Source organism: Podarcis muralis, chromosome 2, assembly GCF_964188315.1.
Source record: "Podarcis muralis chromosome 2, rPodMur119.hap1.1, whole genome shotgun sequence".
Classification (NCBI taxonomy): Eukaryota; Metazoa; Chordata; class Lepidosauria; order Squamata; family Lacertidae; genus Podarcis; species Podarcis muralis.
The window spans coordinates 71,284,135-71,305,727 of record NC_135656.1 but is presented as its reverse complement, the minus strand read 5'-3'; the positions used below and the strand labels follow the sequence as shown (position 1 = coordinate 71,305,727).

At 43.9% G+C, this 21,593-nt stretch overlaps 2 protein-coding genes across 2 annotated transcripts in view; one reads left to right on the top strand and one right to left on the bottom strand.

The window, feature by feature from the left end:
* LOC114591527 (acylamino-acid-releasing enzyme-like) overlaps positions 1-21,593 on the bottom strand; it is a 42,601-nt gene that overhangs the window by 11,961 nt on the left and 9,047 nt on the right. Inside the window, exons 9-21 of the mRNA XM_028718655.2 lie at positions 21,406-21,446; positions 20,190-20,311; positions 19,410-19,470; positions 19,019-19,113; positions 17,469-17,520; positions 15,742-15,830; positions 13,845-13,980; positions 12,998-13,084; positions 12,597-12,677; positions 11,554-11,642; positions 10,554-10,744; positions 10,186-10,288; positions 9,541-9,647 (exon numbers count right to left, since the gene is read on the bottom strand). Coding sequence (XP_028574488.2) covers positions 9,541-9,647; positions 10,186-10,288; positions 10,554-10,744; positions 11,554-11,642; positions 12,597-12,677; positions 12,998-13,084; positions 13,845-13,980; positions 15,742-15,830; positions 17,469-17,520; positions 19,019-19,113; positions 19,410-19,470; positions 20,190-20,311; positions 21,406-21,446 — 1,254 coding nt within the window. The remainder of the gene's footprint in view (positions 1-9,540; positions 9,648-10,185; positions 10,289-10,553; positions 10,745-11,553; positions 11,643-12,596; positions 12,678-12,997; positions 13,085-13,844; positions 13,981-15,741; positions 15,831-17,468; positions 17,521-19,018; positions 19,114-19,409; positions 19,471-20,189; positions 20,312-21,405; positions 21,447-21,593) is intronic.
* Positions 2,283-3,265, top strand: LOC144326988 (taste receptor type 2 member 40-like). The gene has a single exon (XM_077924736.1). The coding sequence runs from the start codon at positions 2,354-2,356 to the stop codon at positions 3,263-3,265; it is 912 nt and encodes a 303-aa protein (XP_077780862.1). The 5' UTR covers positions 2,283-2,353.

Below are 21,593 nucleotides of genomic sequence, written 5' to 3'. Positions count from 1 at the left end.
AGAACAGTTTCACGTTAAGAATGGACCTCCAGAACGAATTAAGTTCTTAATCTGAGGTACCACTGTATTGATCACTTTAGCTTTTGAGTCTAAAGAAATATTTTTATTTTTCATTTGATTCTTCGTTCAGTTATTCCAGCATTTCTTGTAGTTCTTGTCGACTTTTTATTATTACAACACCTGCATATCATAGAAAATTTAGATATCTTCTGTTAACACAGATTCCTTTTTTTTTTTACCACTCCAGCTTTTAATACACCTTCCAAGGTGAATGTAAATAGCTTAGGTGAGTGTAGTTTAGGTGATAAGCTAACTTCTTGCCTTATGCCTCTTTTTAAAGATACTGGGTGGGTCTTTACATGGAGATGATATGTTGCTGTTGCCTTATTTCCTATTTTCTTGCAATAACTGGTTATATCTGCTGTCAAATCTGCAGTTTTGTATCACCCACTGTATAGCCCAGGTTTCGATTGTATCGAAGGCTCTCTTTTTTGAAATAGATGAATCCATCGTAAATAGGGATATTATATCCATTACATTTCCCTAAAAATATTTTCATAGTTAATAGATGATCTGCTGTCACCTTAAGTCTACTTAATCCTCAGCGGCAATTACAGGAATGCAAATAAAGAATGGATATAGTTACCACCGTGCTTCATCAGGGACCCATATTTACATTTCACTTTCGGTAAATAGTTGTAAACAAACCTAAGCGCTTTTTAAGCAGGTGTGGTGAACCTCCAGATATTGCTGAATTACACCTCCCATCACCCCTGAACAAAGCTAGTTGATGGGATCTGTAGCTCAGAAACATCTGGAGGCTATAGGTTTCTCCTTCCTGCACAAAAGAATAAAAAAAGCCTATCGTTATCTGAAAGATAAACACATCAATTACCTAGATGTCTATGTACGCCCACCTAAGAATAAGCCCATATAACGTAATAGGATTAACTTCCAAGTAGACATTCAGTGAATGGTGGGTGATAAAACCTGCCAATAAATAAACTGAGTTGGACTGTGTCTGTTGACTTAGATAAGTCTAAGATCTTGGCATGGGCAGCATCCTTGAGCACTGTAAATTTCTTTACTCAGGATGACAAGTATTGAGGCCCTTTGGGGAAAACTAAAAAGAAGAAATGAAAGCACCTGATAGTATTAAAAGCTTGTTTCACATTTTGCGTGTCCTACGGGGTTGAGGTTGATTTAAGCATCAATAGGCATTCAGCATATTCAGTAAGTCAGCTGAGAACTGGTCACCAAAATTTATGCTTCCGTAGTTCAACTATAGGTAAAGGTAAAGGGACCCCTGACCATTAGGTCCAGTCGTGACCGACTCTGGGGTTGCAGCACTCATCTCGCTTTATTGGCCGAGGGAGCTTCCGGGTCATGTGGCCAGCATGACTAAGCTGCTTCTGGCGAACCAGAGCAGCGCACGGAAAAGCCGTTTACCTTCCCACCGGAGCAGTACCTATTTATCTACTTGCACTTTGAGGTGCTTTCGAACTGCTAGGTTGGCAGGAGCAGGGACCGATCAACGGGAGCTCACCCCGTTGCGGGGATTCGAACCGCCGACCTTCTGATCGGCAAGCTCTAGGCTCTGTGGTTTAACCCACAGCACCACCCGCGTCCCAAATAAGTAGAAATGCTTCTGGTAAAGCTTAAAAAAGTAAAAGAGTGTTTTAACACAGGCCTCTGAGGTAATCCTACTACTATGACCGTCCCATGCTGGTTTCTAGCTTGCCTCGTCCATTGTGCATCTTATCATGAAGAAGGGGGAGCGTGTGAGGAGATGAGCAGCTAGGAACAAGGAAGGTAAACTACACTGACAAGGGCTGAACAAGCTTTTGGTTTGGGGCCTGAGAATTTGCTTATGATCTGGGAGCAAATATAAGAATTGGCTGTGAAGTTCCTGGAAACCAAAATGAGGGGGACCTGAGGGTAAGCAAGCCAGCTAACATCTTCCAAATGTGGTTTACAGAGGTGGATTATTCCTTGTTTCAACAGCAGTATTTCCAGCTCCTGTTATTCTTTAAGTGAGCAGTAAAATCCGGGCCACAAAGGGGTTGCCTATGGCTAACTTTCTTATTCACATATACACCAAATTGAAGCAGCATTCCTGATACATACAAAGTTGTGTGACAGGAAGCCCTTCTATATAGTTAGTATCAACACCACTACCCCAGATGAAAGCATTATGGAAATTGGTAGTTTGACACACAGTTCATTTGCATAGTTCCCAATGCATTAAAAAGCATGTCACTGATCTGCTACCACATTTGCACTCCCCATTTGAACTCAACAACTTTGGCTGGCAAACGACTACCTATACAGCAATCTGCAAGAACCCGGAAATATGCCTTCTTCCCAAATCATTGCCTTTCTGGTGGTTGTAATCGACATGGCCCTCTGTGGGTTCATCTCCAATAGCTTTATAACTGCAGTGATGGTTGCTGAATGGGCTAAATGCAGGACCCTCGATGCCAAGGAACAACTTCTTCTGTCCATGGGAACGTCCAGTATCTGTGCCACAGTTTTGATGATTCCAGCAATAACAACTTACTACTTAAAGTTGGAGTTCAACCACATAACGATGAGAATGATTCATGTCTTTGTAAGCTGTGTCATATTCTTCCGATACTGGCTCCTTGCCTGGTTCTGCGTCTTCTATTGCATCAAGATAGTGAACGGCACCCACTCCCTCTTCCTTTGGTGCAAGCTGAGGATATCACATCTGGTGCCCTGGCTTCTTGCAGTATCTCTAGCTGCCTCCTTGCTCTTTTCCGTCTATGCATTTCATAACATTTCAGTGCAACATCAGAGCACCACAACAGCCAACGTAACAAACATGACTCAAGGACACTCATGGCTAGAAACTGGCAGTTCTTTACAACTCTTCTTTTTAATTACTGGTTCAAGCTGTCCCCTTCTTGTGACTTTACTTTGCTCCATCATGGTTGTGGCCTCGCTCTGCAGACATATCTACAATATGACAGGTAAAGGAGCCAGTTTCAGGAGCCGCCAAACAGAAGCTCATATCAAGGCAGCTGGGACAGTGCTCTCCTTCCTGATCATTTATGTCGCTTTTTACATGGCACACCTATTGATTGTATTTCGATACTTTGAAAAATCAGAACAGAGATTTGGTTCAATAATGTGTTCAGTGGTGCAGGTAATGTGCCCCTCTGCTCACGGTATCCTCCTGGTGTTTGTTAATCCCAAACTCAAGCAGGCAGCTACCCAGATTCTTTCAGGAGCAAAGCCTTAAAAAATATCACAGGTATTTTAAATGTCATAATTGTCATGTAGTTTGCCCCTAGGTTGCTTTTTTTGGTGTTTTAAGGTAAAGAGCTGACATTGAAGGGCATGGGGAAGCTGGACTGGGACTATGGTATGGTGACAGGTGGCTTCAATCTTTTGCTTCCCACAGTTTCCAGTCAGCAAGCAAGCAAACCTCAAATTTAATCTGATCCTCAACAGCTCATCCACCTTAAAGAGAACTTTATCCTAGCACTGGTTGACTGAATGATTCTATTATTATTATTATTATTATTATTATTATTATTATTATTATTATTTGAATTTATATACCACCCTATACCTGGGGGTCACAGGGCAGTTCACAGAATAAAATCAAGATATAAACCCACAAAATACCTAATAAAAATAAAAACAACAATCCAATAGTGCCCCCCCCCCATCATCCTGTGAATCTTGATCACTTTGTCATGGCATTTTAAACTAACTAATACTCTATCTTTGAAATGATGCATAGGTAACAACACTGGGTCACTGTTTTCAAACTGTGGTTAATGCAAACTCACAACTGTGGACCTTTGGGTTTTCAGACCATTAGGATATCTACAAATTGTTTTTGAAATACAGACATTGCAGCAATGAAAAGAAGAAACAGATGAAATGCTTGTACAGTCGTGATAATTCTATGTATTGCTTTGGACTTTTAAAAATCATTTCTTTAGCAAATGCTGTGTCCACCTACTGCGTCCTTGTGGCGTTTGCCCTCCTAGGTGTGTGACATCATACTGGGTTCATAAGGAAAGGGTTAACGAATTGTAAAATGACTAACCAATGGGAACCCAAGGGAAGTGAGTTAGTTAGAGTTAGGGTGGTTGAGAAGACAGTCTGGAGTTAGAAGAGACAGAGAGGATAAGTCTGTGGGTTGGGCTAGTCTGATGTGAGAGAGTGAGAGAATTGAAACAGTTGAGATAATCAGTCAGAAGGTATTAGGAAGGTATAGGCTGGTAAAGAAACTAAAGTTAAGATACTGACAGGAATATTATCTGAGAAACCATAAACTTGTTAATATTTATAAAATAAACTTGTTTATTTGGTTCACTTTTAACAACTGTCTGGACTCAGTGTTTTACCTGAGGGTAACGGGTTGGTGGTAGGAGGGAAGTGAGCACAGTAGTGGCACAGGGATCAATAGACCGTTAAACGTCCGGGGACCCTGTGTGATCGCCACAGTCCTTAACTTTTTATCTGCCTTCTGCGGCTAGCAGTTGCTCCCCCATATAATGCGCCCCCCCATTCTCTGCCTACACTTCTGTTCCATCGTGCTCCAATCACATTTCAGCAACAGTGGCACACTCCTACATGTGACACTACATCATATTCAACTTTACAAAATCCTGTCAACATATATGTAAGCATGTTGTATACTTGGGGATAGCCTTTGCTGTTGTCCACAATTCTGAACAATCAATATGGTTGAGCAGGGACTGGACCTTTTAGATAGTACTAACTTTTAGCTTTTGGTGTGTGTGTGTGTGTGTGTGTGTGTGTGTGTGTGAGAGAGAGAGAGAGAGAGAGAGAGAGAGAGAGAGAGAGAGAGAGAGATTAAGTTTGGTTCCGCTTAGGCTCTACATTCAGGACCTTCCATGGAATTGAGTCCTCTTAAGAGTACGCGGGTGGCGCTGTGGGTTAAACCACAGAGCCTAGGACTTGCTGATCAGAAGGTCGGCGGTTCGAATCCCCACGATGGGGTGAGCTCCCATTGCTCGGTCCCTGCTCCTGCCAACCTAGCAATTCAAAAGCACGTCAAAGTGCAAGTAGATAAATAGGTACTGCTCTGGTGGGAAGGTAAACGGCATTTCCGTGCGCTGCTCTGGTTTGCCAGAAGCGGCTCAGAGATTTACAAGCATGATAAAAAATTGTTTTTATATGTAACAACTAAAGCAAGAATACTATTAGCCTAGTGATGGAAGCAAGAACTACCAACAAAAGAAGAGTGGCAGATGAAACTGATGGACTATGCCGAGTTGGCGAAATTAACTGGGAAAATTCAGAACTAGCAAGACCAGACTTTCCTGAAAGATTGGGAGAAATTTATGATATATTTGGAAGACAAGTGTAATCAATTGACATCGCTTGTAGGGTTGCAAAAAGTTTTGTAAGGAGAATTATATGAAGTATTGCGAAAAAGGACTAAGAAGGAGTTTATTTAGGAATTGGATTTTATAGCAATAACTATTAAAATAATATGCAAAATCAGAAAGATAGAAAACCATTAGTCGAGGTTGACGCAAGTCCTAGGCTGTGATAGGCAAAGGTTTGTTATATTGTATAAGATGAGATGTTATGTTTGGAAAACATGAAAAAGTAGAAGCACAAGGCATTTGTGCGGCTTTCTGTTAGCAATTCTAATGATGTCTGAACTGCCCCTTCGGGGCAAAGCTCAGACATCACTTCATCTTCTGGCTACTCCAGGTGATCCTACAGCCTAGCCTAGGCATGGGAAAATAGGTCTGCTAAATCATGGGTGTTCCACAACCTACTTGGCTTTGTAAGAACGAACCATATTGCTCTGCAGTATGAAATGTTAATAGATGTTCTGGGACACCAGTTATATTATCTGTGGACCATGTACAATGGTACCTCGGGTTAAGAACTTAATTCGTTCTGGAGGTCCGTTCTTAACCTGAAACTGTTCTTGACCTGAAGCACCCCTTTAGCTAATGGGGCCTCCCGCTGCCGCCACACAATTTCTGTTCTCATCCTGAAGCAAAGTTCTTAACCCGAGGTACTATTGCTGGGTTAGCGGAGTCTGTAACCTGAAGCATCTGTACCCTGAAGCGTATGTAACCCGAGGTACCACTGTACTATATTCTGATGCCTGTGGATATAGGAAACTGATTGTACTAACAGGGGTGGTCTTTGTGTCACCCTTTCCATCGCCCTTCTGTTTCCCTTCGGCTCTTCTGCTATAAAACGGAACACAGTCTTTAAAAAAAGATTTCCTCTAAACAGCTATGTCTGAGAAAGAACATACAAGCTTTGAAAGTTTGCAACCTACTTTGTAGGCATAATAGTGCAACCGAAAACGAACTATGGTTTCCACTATGTACTGCAGCCGCCATTTGGAACTTACTTAGGAATGCAATACATATGCATTTCAAGTTTAATAACATAACTAGGCTATGCAACACTTCCACGCTATATAGTACATCCATACTTTGATTTTGCCCTTCACTACCTGTTTCTTGTTACAGCATGTCAAGTAAAAAAATGTAAAGTTCCTGAAGTATGTGCCTTATTATACCAATAAAAAACATACATCTTTTTCCAGTTCTGAACAAGTCTCTTAATCATTTCCTTCCCTTCATAACCTATATACGGTAACTTGTATAACTTGTATAACTATATAACTTGTAAGCTTCCCCATTACTTCCTATTAATAAATTTTCAATTCCCACTCAGTCATGTTTGGTATCTGAGCCTTTCCCCAATATTTTGCATACCATGATTTTGTAGTAAATTAGCATATAAGACAGGGGTTGCCAACCTCTTTGGACCAGTTGAGCACATTTTGAATTTTGAGAGTGCTGAGGGTGCCTGTCACAAAATGGCTGCCACAAATGTAACACAAAATTAGTGTGTACAGCCATTGCTGCTCCCCTGTCCACCAGAATACCTCAAATTTATCATGGGAAGTCAGTGTGGAGTTACAGATCAAGAACCCTGTTTTATTCCATGCCAATCCTAAACCAAAGCCTAGGCTGCCATCCTGCACCTACTTACCTGGGAGTTAGCCCCATTAAAGACAAGGAGAAATACTTCTGAATAAGACATGTACACCATTGTACTTTAAGCTAACTATACAATTAATTCTAAACGAGTGCCTGGACAACAGTTCCCGCACCTACAGAAATGTCTTAAGGTTCATTGCAAATGTTTTGCATTTGCTATTTGAGGAGGGGATTCTTTAACACCTAGCTTCACTTACTGTGTAGTACTATTTGCAGAAAATAACCTGATCTTAGACAAAATCAACACAGGAAAAATGCATCCTGGTTGATAGGGGAAAAGAGTAGGGCAAATAGCGGAGATTCCAGGCATTCCAAGGACTCCTAGAAAAACAGAGCAGGGAAGGTACACTAAAAGGGTGAGGGACTCAGCAGCTCTTTAGAACCCCAGCAATTCCTGCTGCCTGGTGTTCAAACAACTCACTTACCAATCACAGCTCTAACTTCAATAATTAGAAACAATGACAGGCAGGAGAAGCCAGCCTCACCCATTTTACAGAAATCATTTAGAAGGGCACCTCCCCAGTTTGCTCCATAACTTCTTTCTAGAAGAGTTAGAGACATTCATTTTTTAAAAAAAGAAGCAGCTCAGAGTCTGGGGACCTTGCTTGTAAGCACCAGTTGTAAGCAACACCACTATATGAAATCAATTCCTTTAGCTGTACATGGCCTTTTTTACAGGTTAGCAGAAACAGAACAGATTATAAAATGTAGTTTCATCCAAGTCCCACCCCCCCGCCTTATACTGTTATTTATGACCAAAATGTCTCCGCACAGCTACCATATAGAAAAGTAACTCTGAAATGTTTTCTTTTATCCTTCCATATCTTCTCTCAGTTCAGTCCTTACTTCCCTTTGGTATTAATGCCTTGCAACCCAGCCACAGATATTTATTGCTGAAGTCCTCCATAATGTGCTCTAGCACTAACAGATTATCTTGTACCCGTCCATTTAGCCTCTTTTGTAATGCAAGTTAGATGCTGAAGTTAGTCTTTCCAGATACAGAGTTGTTCAACTTTAGATCTGTTACATATTGCATCATTTTCCTGATACTACAATTTTAAAAGAAACTATGCCACACAGACATGCAAAAGTGATCTTAAGGAGTATCCAAAGTGTGGACAATTGCTTAACAGTGAAAACTGATCAAAGTAGCAATAATATAGTGTACCTAGTACGCTTTGCATAGAGGGAATTTCTCCCCTTTGACTGAAAGGGTAGATACTGAAGCACCAGCACCATCTACTGGTTAGCTTGCTGCTTCTCCTGATAAGAAACCTCATTTAGGCAGGACACAATGGGCAAAAGGAGGCAAGGATGGCATAGCTTAGGAGTCACCAACCTTTTTGGTCCTCTGGGAACATTTGGAATTATGAGAGAATGCCATCAGAACCACCCCCTCCAGTTGTTCTTTTCTACTTGTCACCTTCTCAAATCCTTTCCCCTCACAACAGATGCACGGACACACACAGGGATAGACTTCGCTTTCCTATGGGGTCTGGGTAAAAATCAGATCCAGTAGAATTAAAGCTGATCCTCTAGAATTCCCAGGATGATCTGTGTCTTGGATCCATGGTTTTGTATCATGGCAGGACTAGAAAGCTCCAGAGCTGTTGTTTTCATGGTTCAGTCAATGCAGACATACACAATGATGCTGGTGATGCTAAGAATAAATTACGCCATTTCAAGAGGGTCAATTTTAATGTATCCAACTTGCAAATACACGTGTGTGCCTCTCTTGCACTTAGTAGAATTTTCTCTACTGACTCCTGCAAAACCCAATTTTCACCTCTCTGCCTCCTCCCTCCACCTGCCACCAGTTGCTCCACTGTCCTCCTCCTATCCTCTTAGATATTCTGCTTACCATTCAGCTGCTCAGGTATTGACCTGAGTCTAAGCATATACAGCTGAAGGAGGAAGTGAGAAGCATTACTCGTCTAGCTTCCCCATTCAATTCCATGCACTTTTCCAGAAGGGTGTGAAGGTAATCACTCTTACCACCTCAAGATGAATGGGGCGGCAAACCGAGGAGGGGCTCAGAAGCTTCATGAACATCAGGTGGAAGTGACTGAGGGCGCTATTCCACCAACAGCCACCAAGCCAGTGATTCCAAGCGTACTGTAGTCAAATATAGAGAAACCTTAATTCCCTGGTGTGTTCACTCTCCATATTTAAGAGAAGGCTTTGGCCAAACATACGGAACAACACTGAGGAGAAACCAGAGCAGTTATGCATATGCAATGTGAAAAGCTTGGAAGAAGGGTCCTGGCATGTTTTGGGAACAGAAGGATTACACAAGGAACACACACACTCTTCAAAGTATGCATGCTCTCAGATTTGGATTAGTTTTGCAAGAGACTTGTGTTCTACAAACACTGGTTGTTTCAATACATTCTGGAAGAGAGAATAGCTTAGCTACCGGGGATGGGATTCCGCTCAAGCAAAAGTGTGAAGATTGCTAACCCAAATATGTGGAAGGCAAAGGATGATAACTCACTGCACAGGGATACCTCTGGCTCGCAGCACATGATAATATTCCAGAGCTTGGTACGGAGACACTCGCCGGTCCTTGGCACCCACATACATCAGTAATGGTGTGTGCACCTGTAGGAGAAGGAGTGTGTGACTAACAAAAACAAGGCCCTGCTTCTTGCCTGGAGCCAAGTACCAAAATCTGCCTTTTCACTAAAGTAAAAAATAAAAATGCTGTGCCAAGAAAATTAGAACCCTGCAACTATATAGACCATGCAAATGAAGCCAATGGAACCTAGATGCCTATTTGGCTTCTGCTATTTATAGATATAGTCAAGGGCATCCCTGTTGCCATTAAGGACAATGAGATTATGCACACACTCCAGAAATCCTATTTAGCTTTTCTTCTGGCTGCTCAAATATCAGGAAGCATTTTTCATGTACAGTCAAGTCTGTCTTCAGCCATAATGGTTCTCAGGATGCTGAATTATACACTGCAAATGCAGATGCAAATTAAGCAGCAGTACAGTTTTGGTGCCAAACTGGGGCAATACACAGAGCCCTACATATGGCACAAAGGGTGGGTTGAAAGGACGACCCAACAAAAAATGGCACCTGCTAGAGGGACACATGCTACATCCAATGAACAGTTCTACTAACTGTCTCTTACCTTTGCAGCATGAATTATAGGGGAGCAGAGCAGCATGGCAGTCAGGTCTTCCTCAGTAGGAATCCTCTCAAAGCAGTATGGCAGACCTAGCACTGCATACCTCCTATGGAAACAATGCAGTCCGTTAGCATCATGCCCTCAATCCTGAGCTCTACCAAAGAGCCAAACAAAAAACAATTTTCAGATAGCTGTGGAAGTGGCCTTGTTGAGTGGGGCAATGGGGTCAGAGAAGAAGAGAGGGTGAATGCAACCTGAATAGTGAGGATTAGGGAGATTGGCTCAAACTGACACAGGAAGGGGACTTGGCAGAGAGATGCGTGAATGAAAATGGCTTGGGCAAGGCAGAAAAAAATGAAGAAGTTCCTTACCAGTCAGGGATGTCAGAGGTCCCCAGTAGAGTGGCCATGTTGATGACAGGGCTTCTGACTACACAGGCTTTGTACATCTCTGGGTATCGGGCAATCAAATGGCAGCAGACAAAGCCACCATGAGACCCTCCCAGCAAAGCAATTCTATCTGGGTCCAGAGGTTCCGTCCGTAATGCCAATTTCACTGCCAGCTGCCAGAGCCGAAATAAGTCGAAGTCAGGTATGTTTGCAGGGACTGGTGCAAGCCTCTTTCCAAAAAGGCTCAACCAACAGGGGTGGGGAAGGCAGCCCTCAATCCTGAGCCTGTAGACTATCATATCCACTCTCACATGTGATTCCCCGGCTCCAGCTGACCTCATCCCCCAAAGCTCAATGAGCATCAACTGATTGCACAAGGCAGAGGGTGTCTTCTTGAGGGATGCTGGCAGAGAGATGTGGACAGATGTTTCTGCATGAAGCTGTCCCATTAGCGCCCCTGGGCTCAAGGTCCAGGGGTTCTGCTGTTCAAAAACATATCTCACACTTGACCAAGAAGATCTATGCCATCAGTCAAGCTGGCAGGTATGGCTTTGCCATGACCTCTCACAAGCTGCTGACATGAAAGGGGGAAAGGGGTTGAACAGAAGGAGCAGTCTTCATGTGTGCAGAGCCTATAGATAATTTTAGGTGGGCTTTGTGATTACCTCCCCTTCCCACCCCATAGCATGGTGCACCGTGAGCCCATTCAATGACTCTGCCACTATGTGCTGAACTCCTTACCCCTCAGCCTTCAGTAAGCTGTAGCAGCCCATGGTGTTGGGAAGCCAGGACAGGGGCAGAGCCCCACCCATGCAGCCCCACCAGCTGCTAAAGGGGAAATGGGTTGCCTGCTGTTATAAGCAGAGCAAACTGATACTCAGTGCCATTATCATCTTTTGTTCTTCTATATCATCCTTTGTTCTTCTATCATCAAAGCTTGGCCTTGCCCCAGGGAATGGGGAAAGAAAGGAAAGGGTCTGACCTGAGTGTCCTCCACATCTTGCACTCCCACATGGGAGATTAGAGACTCGATGCTGGCTTGCCCAAAGCCCAGAGAACCCCTGTAATTCACTGCCCAGAAAAAAGGCAAAGCAAAGTGTGAGTGGTTGTGGTTTCAAGGGACATTCAGGGCTCCCCTGCTCCCCTGAGGTGTGCTTGGCACAGTGAACACTTATGTCTGAACATGAAACTGTTACAAACCACATGCAAGACAATATCCTGCTTTCAATTTCCTATGGCACACTTACTGGATATTGTTGTCATGATGGTCCAGTTTAGACATAATGTTGCCATTACAATAAACTGATTTGTTAGTATGGAAACAAGCACTCAGCTCGAGTGCTTCTCTACTCCTGGCACATGTCTGGCTTGAGAGCGGATTTCCTGGTTTCCAGGTAAATCACAGTTCGCCATAATATTTGAACCAGGAAACTGGCTTAAGTGCTGCCTAGAAACTGAATTGCAAGCCACTGCCTGGGTTGCAGAGTACAGAAAATTCTGCCTCTGCATACCCTTAGCTTTAGGTCAAATGAGGCTCCATTGTCTTCTCACACACATAAAACCCCTTCAGGGCCATTTGACAGGGAATTTCTTGTTCTGTTTCCCAACTTCTGCTAGGACACACCAAGACAATCTCACCCTCTTTTTGTCACAATGCATACTAAACTTGCTGAGGTATTTCTCAAGCAGAGTCATTTCTCAAGCAGTAAGAATGAATCAGAAAAAGGCTAGTTTAACCCAGCTCTGCAGAACTGGAAATAAGTTCCTGGCTTGTTCATGGCATTTTTTTTCTCAAGGGGGGCAGGTGGGAGGGCTGAGAGGAAATTGGAAATCTGAGGACATCCTTCAAGAAGTCAAATGGCTATTCTTTTTCAGCAAGGCATCCTTCTCCCATCCAATACACAACGGTACACTGGATTGTTAGACACACAGTAAAATGCATGTGCTGACTCTCTCGCCAAGCCCTCAGAAGTAGCAGCAAGGAGTGTATGTGGGTTTGGGAGACAGGGGTCTTCTGGCACTCACCCATGAGCACAGCAAAACCCAACTGGCAGAGACTTGCCATTTTAGGACGCCAACAAGCATCAAAGACAGCATGGGGGCCACCTGGAAACAGAATGTCAGCTTTAAAGGCCATCTCCCAATTTGGGAAAAGAGTTCAGAGAAGTCAAGGCACCACCGATCTGTCATATACCCCCTTCACAATCAGCAGCTGAGAAGTTTATGTTTAGGAAACAAGAAAATAGGCAACAGGTTGGAAATGCCCTCTTTACATTTCAGAATTCAGTCTTAAGATTTCTGCTCTCATAGGGAAAAATGTAAAATGATCACCTTGGATAGGGTCCTAACAGAACGACGAGAAGGAAGCAAAGAAGGATGGGGCCAGCTGTCAGGGCAGGCAGCAGAAAAGAGCTGTGGTGACTTACCATGTGGAGAAACAATAAGGGGAAATGTCTTTTCTCCTCGTCTGTTCCCCCGAGGAGTCAGCAACAGGGCTTCAAATGCCTGGCCAGCTGCAAAAAAGGCCACACGTTAGCTGTTTGCTGCTGAGTGCCATTTTTCAAACTTCACTACCCTGGAGGCTTGACAGGCACCCCTCCTCCTCCACCCAGCACCTCCTCCTGCTCAGGGCCCCAAATGCAAAAGAAGGCCTTAAGACAGGCATCCCCAAACTCGGCCCTCCAGATGTTTTGGAACAACAACTCCCATCATCCCTAGCTAACAGGTCCAGTGGTCAGGGATGATGGGAACTGTAGTCCCAAAACATCTGGAGGGCCGAGTTTGGGGATGCTTGCCTTAAGACTTTAACTTATGTTACGAAGGACCATCAGTGCAATGTCCTCCCCAATTTTCCTCTGCAGCTCAAACATTACAGTGACACTATGGATGAAGAATCCAGGCTACCCAATGCTGAACTCTTTCATTCCATTCATCCTATTTAACTCTATTTGGGCTGTCCCAGCACTCAGGGCAAGGTGATGAATCTATCCCCCATTTCTATACCAAGCTCAGATTCCTCTTTAATTAGATTTTTTCAAAAAACAAAGCACACACAAAATGAATTAATGAAGAATGCACCTCACCTATGCAGGAGCCCTGACCATTCCCATAAGCCAGACTGTCCCCCTACAAACTGTACTTATGCCAGACAGCCAAACCTAGTCCCACTTAAGACAAACTTACTGCATAGTACAGAGTAAAGCACAACCAACAGTGTGTGAGAGAGAGTGAGTCAAGTGCGTGGCCTGAGGCTCCCTGTTCCTGCATCCTTACTGTACTGGTTGTCCTCAGTCATGGGAGGATGTACTGTGAGAATCTTCCATTCCATATCTGGCAGTACAGAGGCTTCCTCCACACTCGTCCACTGCAGTTCCAGCTCACGTCCTGCAGGGGGAAGCACTCCCACCTTCTGTGAAGCAGGTATAATAGTTCGTTACTTAACCTGAAGGACCAAACAGTGTGCTGCACAAGATCTCTTAGCGTTGCAAGTAGCTTATATAGCACTAGCTTTGTCCTCAAATATCTATCTTTGATGGAGTCTGCATTTGTTGCAATCCACAAGGGAATTTACACAACTGTTTGTTTCACTAAGGATGTATTCAACTGGCATGCCAAACCATGGTTTGTAAGTGCAAATCATGGCTTGTTTTATGGCTGAACTTATATTATTTCAAAAGTCAGTGTTTGTGATAAGCTGCCAAACCAAGATAGCAAACCGTAGTTTGCCAGAATTCATAAACTTCAATTATGGATGTTGCTCTACCTCTGGAGCCAATTGTTTCAAGAAGAAATGAGTGCTGAGCAAAAGGAAAACTAAAGCAAACAAGAAGCTCAAAACCATGGTTTGCCTATGGTGTCTTAACTACAATTAGCACAAACCATGGATGAGCTTTTATTCCAAGCACAAGGCTGATGGGCTCCAGGGCTTGGGCTGAGATTTCTTTCTGAAGGTATTCCCAAGATGACATTGCTTACTGTTTCTGTGTTGCTATATACAGTGACCACATTAAAAATGTAATGCTAAACCATAATTTGTATTGGCCACAATTTATTCAACAAACCACATATCATCTCACATATGAGCAAACCATCCACAGCTTTTTAAAGCTTGGTTTGTTTTCCGGCTTTTCTTCCTTCAATTCCTCTGTAGCCTGTTGAGCATATGGGTGAAGTGCCCAAATAAACCATGGTTAAGTAAGGCTGCTGAATCTGGACATAGCACCAACCACAGAAAAAACAAACCATTACTCATAAGCCAGAAATAAACCTTGGTTTCACATTGTGATTTGCTGCTAGCTAGCAAACCATGGCTCAGTGTGAACTAGGCCAGTGAAAATCAGGATGGGAAACCTATGACCCACCATATGTTGTTGTTTAGTCGTTTAGTCGTGTCCGACTCTTCGTGACCCCATGGACCAGAGCACACCAGGCACCTCTGTCCTCCACTACCTCCCGCAGTTTGGTCAAACTCATGCTGGTAACCTCGAAAACACTATCCAACCATCTCGTCCTCTGTCGCCCCCTTCTCCTTGTGCCCTCCATCTTTCCCAGCATCAGGGTCTTCTCCAGGGAGTCTTCTCTTCTCATGAGGTGGCCAAAGTACTGGAGCCTCAGCTTCACAATCTGTCCTTCCAGTGAGCACTCAGGGCTGATTTCCTTAAGAATGGATGCGTTTGATCTTCTTGCAGTCCATGGGACTCTCAAGAGTCTTCTCCAGCACCATAATTCAAAAGCATCAATTCTTCGGCGATCAGCCTTCTTTATGGTCCAGCTCTCACTTCCATACATCACTACTGGGAAAACCATGGCTTTAACTATACGGACCTTTGTTGGCAAGGTCCATATGTTATTGGAGTGCAAATCCCAGCATCCCTGATAACTGACCATGCTGGCTGGGGCTGATGGGAGTTGGAGTCCAACAACATCTGGAGGGCTACAGAGGCATATCTATGGTTTGAACAAAGCTAAATAGTCACACTAAAGAAACATTCACATTGGGTTTTTTGGCTACAGCCTTGCTAAAAATTCACATACAAGCATTATGAAAAAGAGCACAGCATGAAAGCTCACTCCGGCCCCTGCCAATTTTATCAGGTTCCCCTAGAAATAATGGGGAGGGGATTGGAGGGTGAAGCAGCCCACACCTTGACCTGCAAGGTAAGTTTCTTACCAGGCTTGGAGGGCAATTGGGAGATGAGCAGCTCACCACCAGGAGATCCTGCTGAATTCCCAGCAGGGTCCAGCTACCTTCTGGAGTGCCTAGGACGGGTTACAGAGAATACTGCTTAGGAGTTATCGGGGCTGTCAGGGATTCAGCTATGACTTGGGAAGGAGGGGAGAAGGAGGGGGGAAAGAAAGCACCTGGCTTTGAGAGAAAACGTCTCCTTGCTACACTGCTCTTTGCTTATTTAAGGGGGGAAAGAGAATACAGTGGTACCTCGGGTTACATACGCTTCAGGTTACACACTCCGCTAACCCAGAAATAGTGCTTCAGGTTAAGAACGTTGCTTCAGGATAAGAACAGAAATTGGGCTATGGCAGCGCAGCAGCAGCAGGAGGCCCCATTAGCTAAAGTGGTGCTTCAGGTTAAGAACAGTTTCAGGTTAAGAACGGACCTCCAGAATGAATTAATTACTTAACCCGAGGTACCACTGTAGAGTGGGTAGGTAGGTAGGCAAATCTAAAAAACTGTAGTATAAACACCGACAACTAGTAAACACTGGCCTGTGAGAGCTCCAGTTGGAGAACAGCCTTTACCAAAGGTGTCATGGGCTTTGAAGACACTCAAACTCAGGACGAAATGAAGAAACATGCTAAGAGGAAGGCACGTTTGGCAAACCCTCGCCATGATCAACTCCTGCCCGGAAACCTATGTCCCCACTGTGGTAGGACGTGTGGATCCAGAATTGGGCTCCACAATCACTTACGGACTCACTGTTAAAACAATGTTCATTGAAAACAATCTTACTCGGCTACGAGTGATCGCCAGAGAAGAAGAAGAAAAGGAGGAGGGTGCTCTTTTCCTGGAGAGGGGGTGGGTATAATCCTCAAAAATGAAATAAAATTAAGATATTAAAATGCAAATGTTCACATAGGGAAGGGAGAAAGAGGAGAGCTGGTTTTATTGATGAGATTAGATGAGCAGTTGCATACCCAAGTAATACTGGGGAGCAAGGAGCAGCTACTAACATCTAACAGGAACCATGTTCTGAATGGAGCAAGTGATGAAAGGCCCAACTCTCTGAAAGAGTCTCCTGGGAGCTGAAGCATAAGCAAAGAAGCCTACTCATAGGATCACAGAATTCCTTCTCATTCTGAACAGCATAGAAGGATCTGCCAGAGCTTTTTACTGATGTATCTGATTCGTATCCAGTGTCAGTGGGACCCCACATTGGGATCATAATCTCAATGGAAAACATCTAAGTGCCACACAATTAATGGGTTACAACTACAGATGTAATGGAATGCTGGCTGCCTCATAGGAGAACAAGCAAGCAACACTCAGGCGGCTTTTTGGCCCCAGCAAGGAATGATGCAAAATGTAGCTCAGGCCAGTTCTATACACATATAGAAAATATGTACACAATGAACAGAAGTAGTAGCCTAGCACCAATATTCTAGCTTCATTTGCCTCAAAAAAAGACCCCTTATAAAGCAAGGGAACTAGATCTGGCATGGATTAGTAGTGGCTGCCTCTTGTTGAGAATGTAAGCCACCATACATGAAGTGGAAGAGCTTGGCTTTAGCCTTCTAGCCCCTTCCTTTTCCCTGAGATCTCGGAAATGGGCAGAAATACAGGATATGGGAGACTTCTCAGTTAACGTGCCTGGTCTTTGGGACAGATCTCAGCAAACACAATACGGCCCCTGGACTTTGCAAGCTAAGATTTGATTGTACCTTCTGTAAGAGCCTTCACACTCCCCAGCTCGGTATCCACAACCAGCAGCTCCTGCAAGAGATAATAAAGGAAGGAAAGTGAGGGCTGGGAAAGCGGCTGCTCTGTTACAAGAGCCCATGGAAACTTAATAATGGAAAAAAGCTTTTTCTCACTTTCCTCCTCATACATCATCTCAGAGGGGACTCATACATCATCTCAGAGAAGATACAGTGTTCCCCATTTTTGGAACATTGGCCACCTACCACGAAGGCTCCTGTCAGTGGGTGTGCAAGAACCCTCCAAATAACAATGTGTTAACCCAGTCACCAAAGGCAGGGATACATGATCAAACTTTGCACTAACTAGCAAGGTCCTAAGGCCAGTTCTGCATCCCCAGTTCTGTATCCTGATGGAGAGTCAAAGCACAGAGAACAAGAAAGGCAGAGAACATCCTTCTGAGGCAGGAACGACGCAGATTGGAACCACAGTATGTCCAAAATCTATCGTGTAATCCTGGGGGGAAATGTGCTGTAGCCACTTGAAGAAATGTAACACTCCAAATAGTGTTAACTCCAACTTCCATCAGCCCCAGCCAGCATACAGTGGAAACTTGGTTCTCGAACTTAATCCGTTCTGGAAATCCATCCGACTCCTGAAACTGTTTGAAAACCAAGGCACAGCTTCCGATTGGCTGCAGGAGCTTCCTGCGCTCAAGTGGAATTAGCGTCGGACGTTCAGCTTCTGAAAAACGTTCAAAAACCGGAACACTTACTTCCGGGTTTTCGGCGTCTGGGAGCCAATTTGGTTGTCAACTAAGCTGTTCGAGAACCAAGGTATGACTGTATTCAGGGATGATGTGAGTCCAGCAGCATCTGGAGGACACAACTTTTGCTGCCTCTGAAGTAATCCAAGACTAGAGAAAGACTAGGGGCTCAGTTCCTAGGTAAGGCAGGGAAGGAACTGGGGAGGACGCTCAGGAACTGGTAAATTAGTTCCAAGTTTGATCCCATGCTCCTGTCTGTCTAAGGCAGTGAGGGAAGTAAAGCCACTGCTGCCTTGAGGCCTCCTGTATGCCAGCTTCTCAATCACAGTTTCTTCATCTCTGATTTCCAACAGATACTTTTTACACCCTTATGAGCCTTTTCAGGTTCAGTACACATGGTTCACGTTCCCCAGCTGTAATTAAAGCTTGGCTCTTACATTTCTGAAATGTGTATCTGAGTGGCAAAAGTGCTTTATTAGGACATGGAGAAGCCAAGATCAAATCCCTGTTTAAATACAAAGCTCACTGAGCAGGTCACGACAATATTTAAACCTAACCTACATCATAGAGATTGTTGTGAGTCTTAAAGCTCTGTTCTGAGGTTATTGGTGGAAGACAAATGTATGAAAACACACACACACACTTTCTATAAAGCCAATTGTTTTGCATTCATGCTACATAAACCTGAACATCTTCCTATACATCTTGCAAATTCTCAGGAATGGTGGAAAGCATTAACTGATTTGCAAACTTTCGTTGGCACACCATCTTCACACCCCAAAGTCTTCCCTTCTGGTCTCAGCATACCTTTCTACTCCTTTGAGGAGTGCTAAGCAGGACTCTGTGGTTGTCAGCAGCCCAACAAAGCAGAGGCAGTGCCCCTGAGTAAATCCCAAAAAACCCTGAAAAGGGAGAAAATGGTTAAAGTAAAACATGGCCGAAGTCTGGAGCTTTGGAGAAATGTTGGAGAACAGCATCAAACAGATATTATAAAAAGACACTGCATGGAATACGGTGTATATGGAGGCATATGGCTGACTGCAGGACTCTCCATTTTTGGGTAACAAAAGCAAGCCTTAGCATTCTTTTTGTATGTGGCAGCAGGAGCTGGGTGGTAGGACATGTATGAACTGAAGAGGCAAGGCGATAAAAAAGCAACTCTAATTTTGCATGCCCAGTCTCTGAAATTGAGACTTACCAGATGTGGCAGTCCTGACTACGTCCACCACTGTAGATGTGAGCTTAGTTTGCCAGTTGAGCTAAGCAGGAGGGGAAAAATCAAGTAAGGAATACAAAGCAGCAAACTTCACACTCCTCCTCCACTGCATCCCACAGACCAGTTGCTCTGCATCTTTTCAGTAGTCGATTCCAAGCTAATTTCCCTTCCAGCATCTTTCAATTAATGCTAAATTCTACAATGTTTTAATTCTGCAATCAGAATTAGTTGCGTTTAAGAACTGTATCATTTTAACTTATTATAATAAGGCCATGTTGAACTCAGCTTTTCTACTCTAAATGTTTTTTGTTGTTGTTGCATAAAGGTAAAGGTAAAGGTACCCCTGCCCGTACGGGCCAGTCTTGACAGACTCTAGGGTTGTGTGCTCATCTCACTCAAGAGGCCGGGGGCCAGCGCTGTCCGGAGACACTTCCGGGTCACGTGGCCAGCGTGACAAAGCTGCATCTGGCGAGCCAGCGCAACACACGGAACGCCGTTTACCTTCCCGCTGGTAAGCGGTCCCTATTTATCTACTTGCACCCGGGGGTGCTTTCGAACTGCTAGGTTGGCAGGCGCTGGGACCGAACAACGGGAGCGCACCCCGCCGCGGGGATTCAAACCGCCGACCTTTCAATCGGCAAGCCCTAGGCGCTGAGGCTTTTACCCACAGCGCCACCCGCGTCCACAGTTCCTATTATGACCTGCCTACACCCACAGTCCCTTCTCTTCCAAGCAACTACCTATCAGAAGTGCCACACTTACCACCTGTAGCTTCAGACACTGGCGATGAGGGCCAAATACAGGGCACTCAAGGTATAGCAGGCGAGTTCCGTCAGGGCTGAGCCGAGGAGAGGAAACAGCCTTGGAATCTGAGGACAGCAATTCTGCAACCACAGACACAATGCAGTAGCAGGGCATTCAGACCCATCAAAGTGGAGTTACATATGCAAAGAATACTTTAACCTAATAAAGGCAATTGGCCAGAAGTCCCCAGGTGATGAAATTAGAAAAACATTAACAGTGGACGATCTGAATTCCTTTTCTGAAAAGTCTCTGTAAATTTACCTCTGAGGCTTCTTCTGACAATGTTTCTTTACTCACATTTTGAAAAAAATAAAACATATAAGAAAGGAGCAATAGTGACTGAAGAAACTATAGACATCTTTGGAAAGCAAAGTAAGTTTGAAACTAGTAACCTCTAAAGGCAGTGCCAGATTTACGTATAAGCTAAACAAGCTATAGCTTAGGGCCCCACTCTCTTGGGGGCCCCCAAATTTTTTTAAAGAAAAACATATGGATGTACATTTCCAAAATATAAGATAAAAGAACAAATAAAATAAAACCTACATACAGCAACAGTGTTTTGTGTTGTATTTGGACCTATTAGGTCCATAAATTACCATATAGCATATATTCAACACAAAAAACAGTGACAATTTGTTGTTGACAAAGGACAGCTGGACATATAAAGGGCACCATTACCTTCAGTAGCTTAGGGCCTCATCAAACCATCATCTGGCCATCCAAACCACATGTCTGATTGCTGAAACATTAGAAGGCCATATCTCTGGACATTTTTAAGCTCCTTTACAAAAGGCAAACTAAGCTGCAAAACTGAGCTGCAAAACTGAGATTCTGCTGGGGTGCAGAATTCCATGGAAGACTGGGCTCTTCTGGCTTGCACATACACACAAACTGTAAATTTGGCAGTCACCATTGCTCTTTCTTTGCTAAGGCAGGAAATGTTTTTGCTGAAATGCTTCCATTTGTGAAGTTACAACAAAGAATCCTTGACATATTTGAATGTGATAGCCCTGACTAACTGTGCAAACATTTGTCACTGTCAGGAAATCCACCCAGGGCTCCAAGTGACTGAGAAGCTACAGGTACACCCCACCACCACCATTGTTGGAGGAATATGGGAAGGAAAGATGCTGCATGGAGAGACAAGAGATAAGCTGCCTCCAAGATGACTTACCACAGCTACTTTCAGAGAGATCGAAGAGAAAAAGGGCTGACCTATGGCAGGGAGAGGGGAATGGGTGAGACGTCTCCAACAGGGACAAGGTTTTTCACCCACCCACCCCATGATGAATTAAATGCTAGTAACTATAGGATTAAATTTTCACACTCTGCACTTAAAATATAGTGAAGCTGAGGATCTTG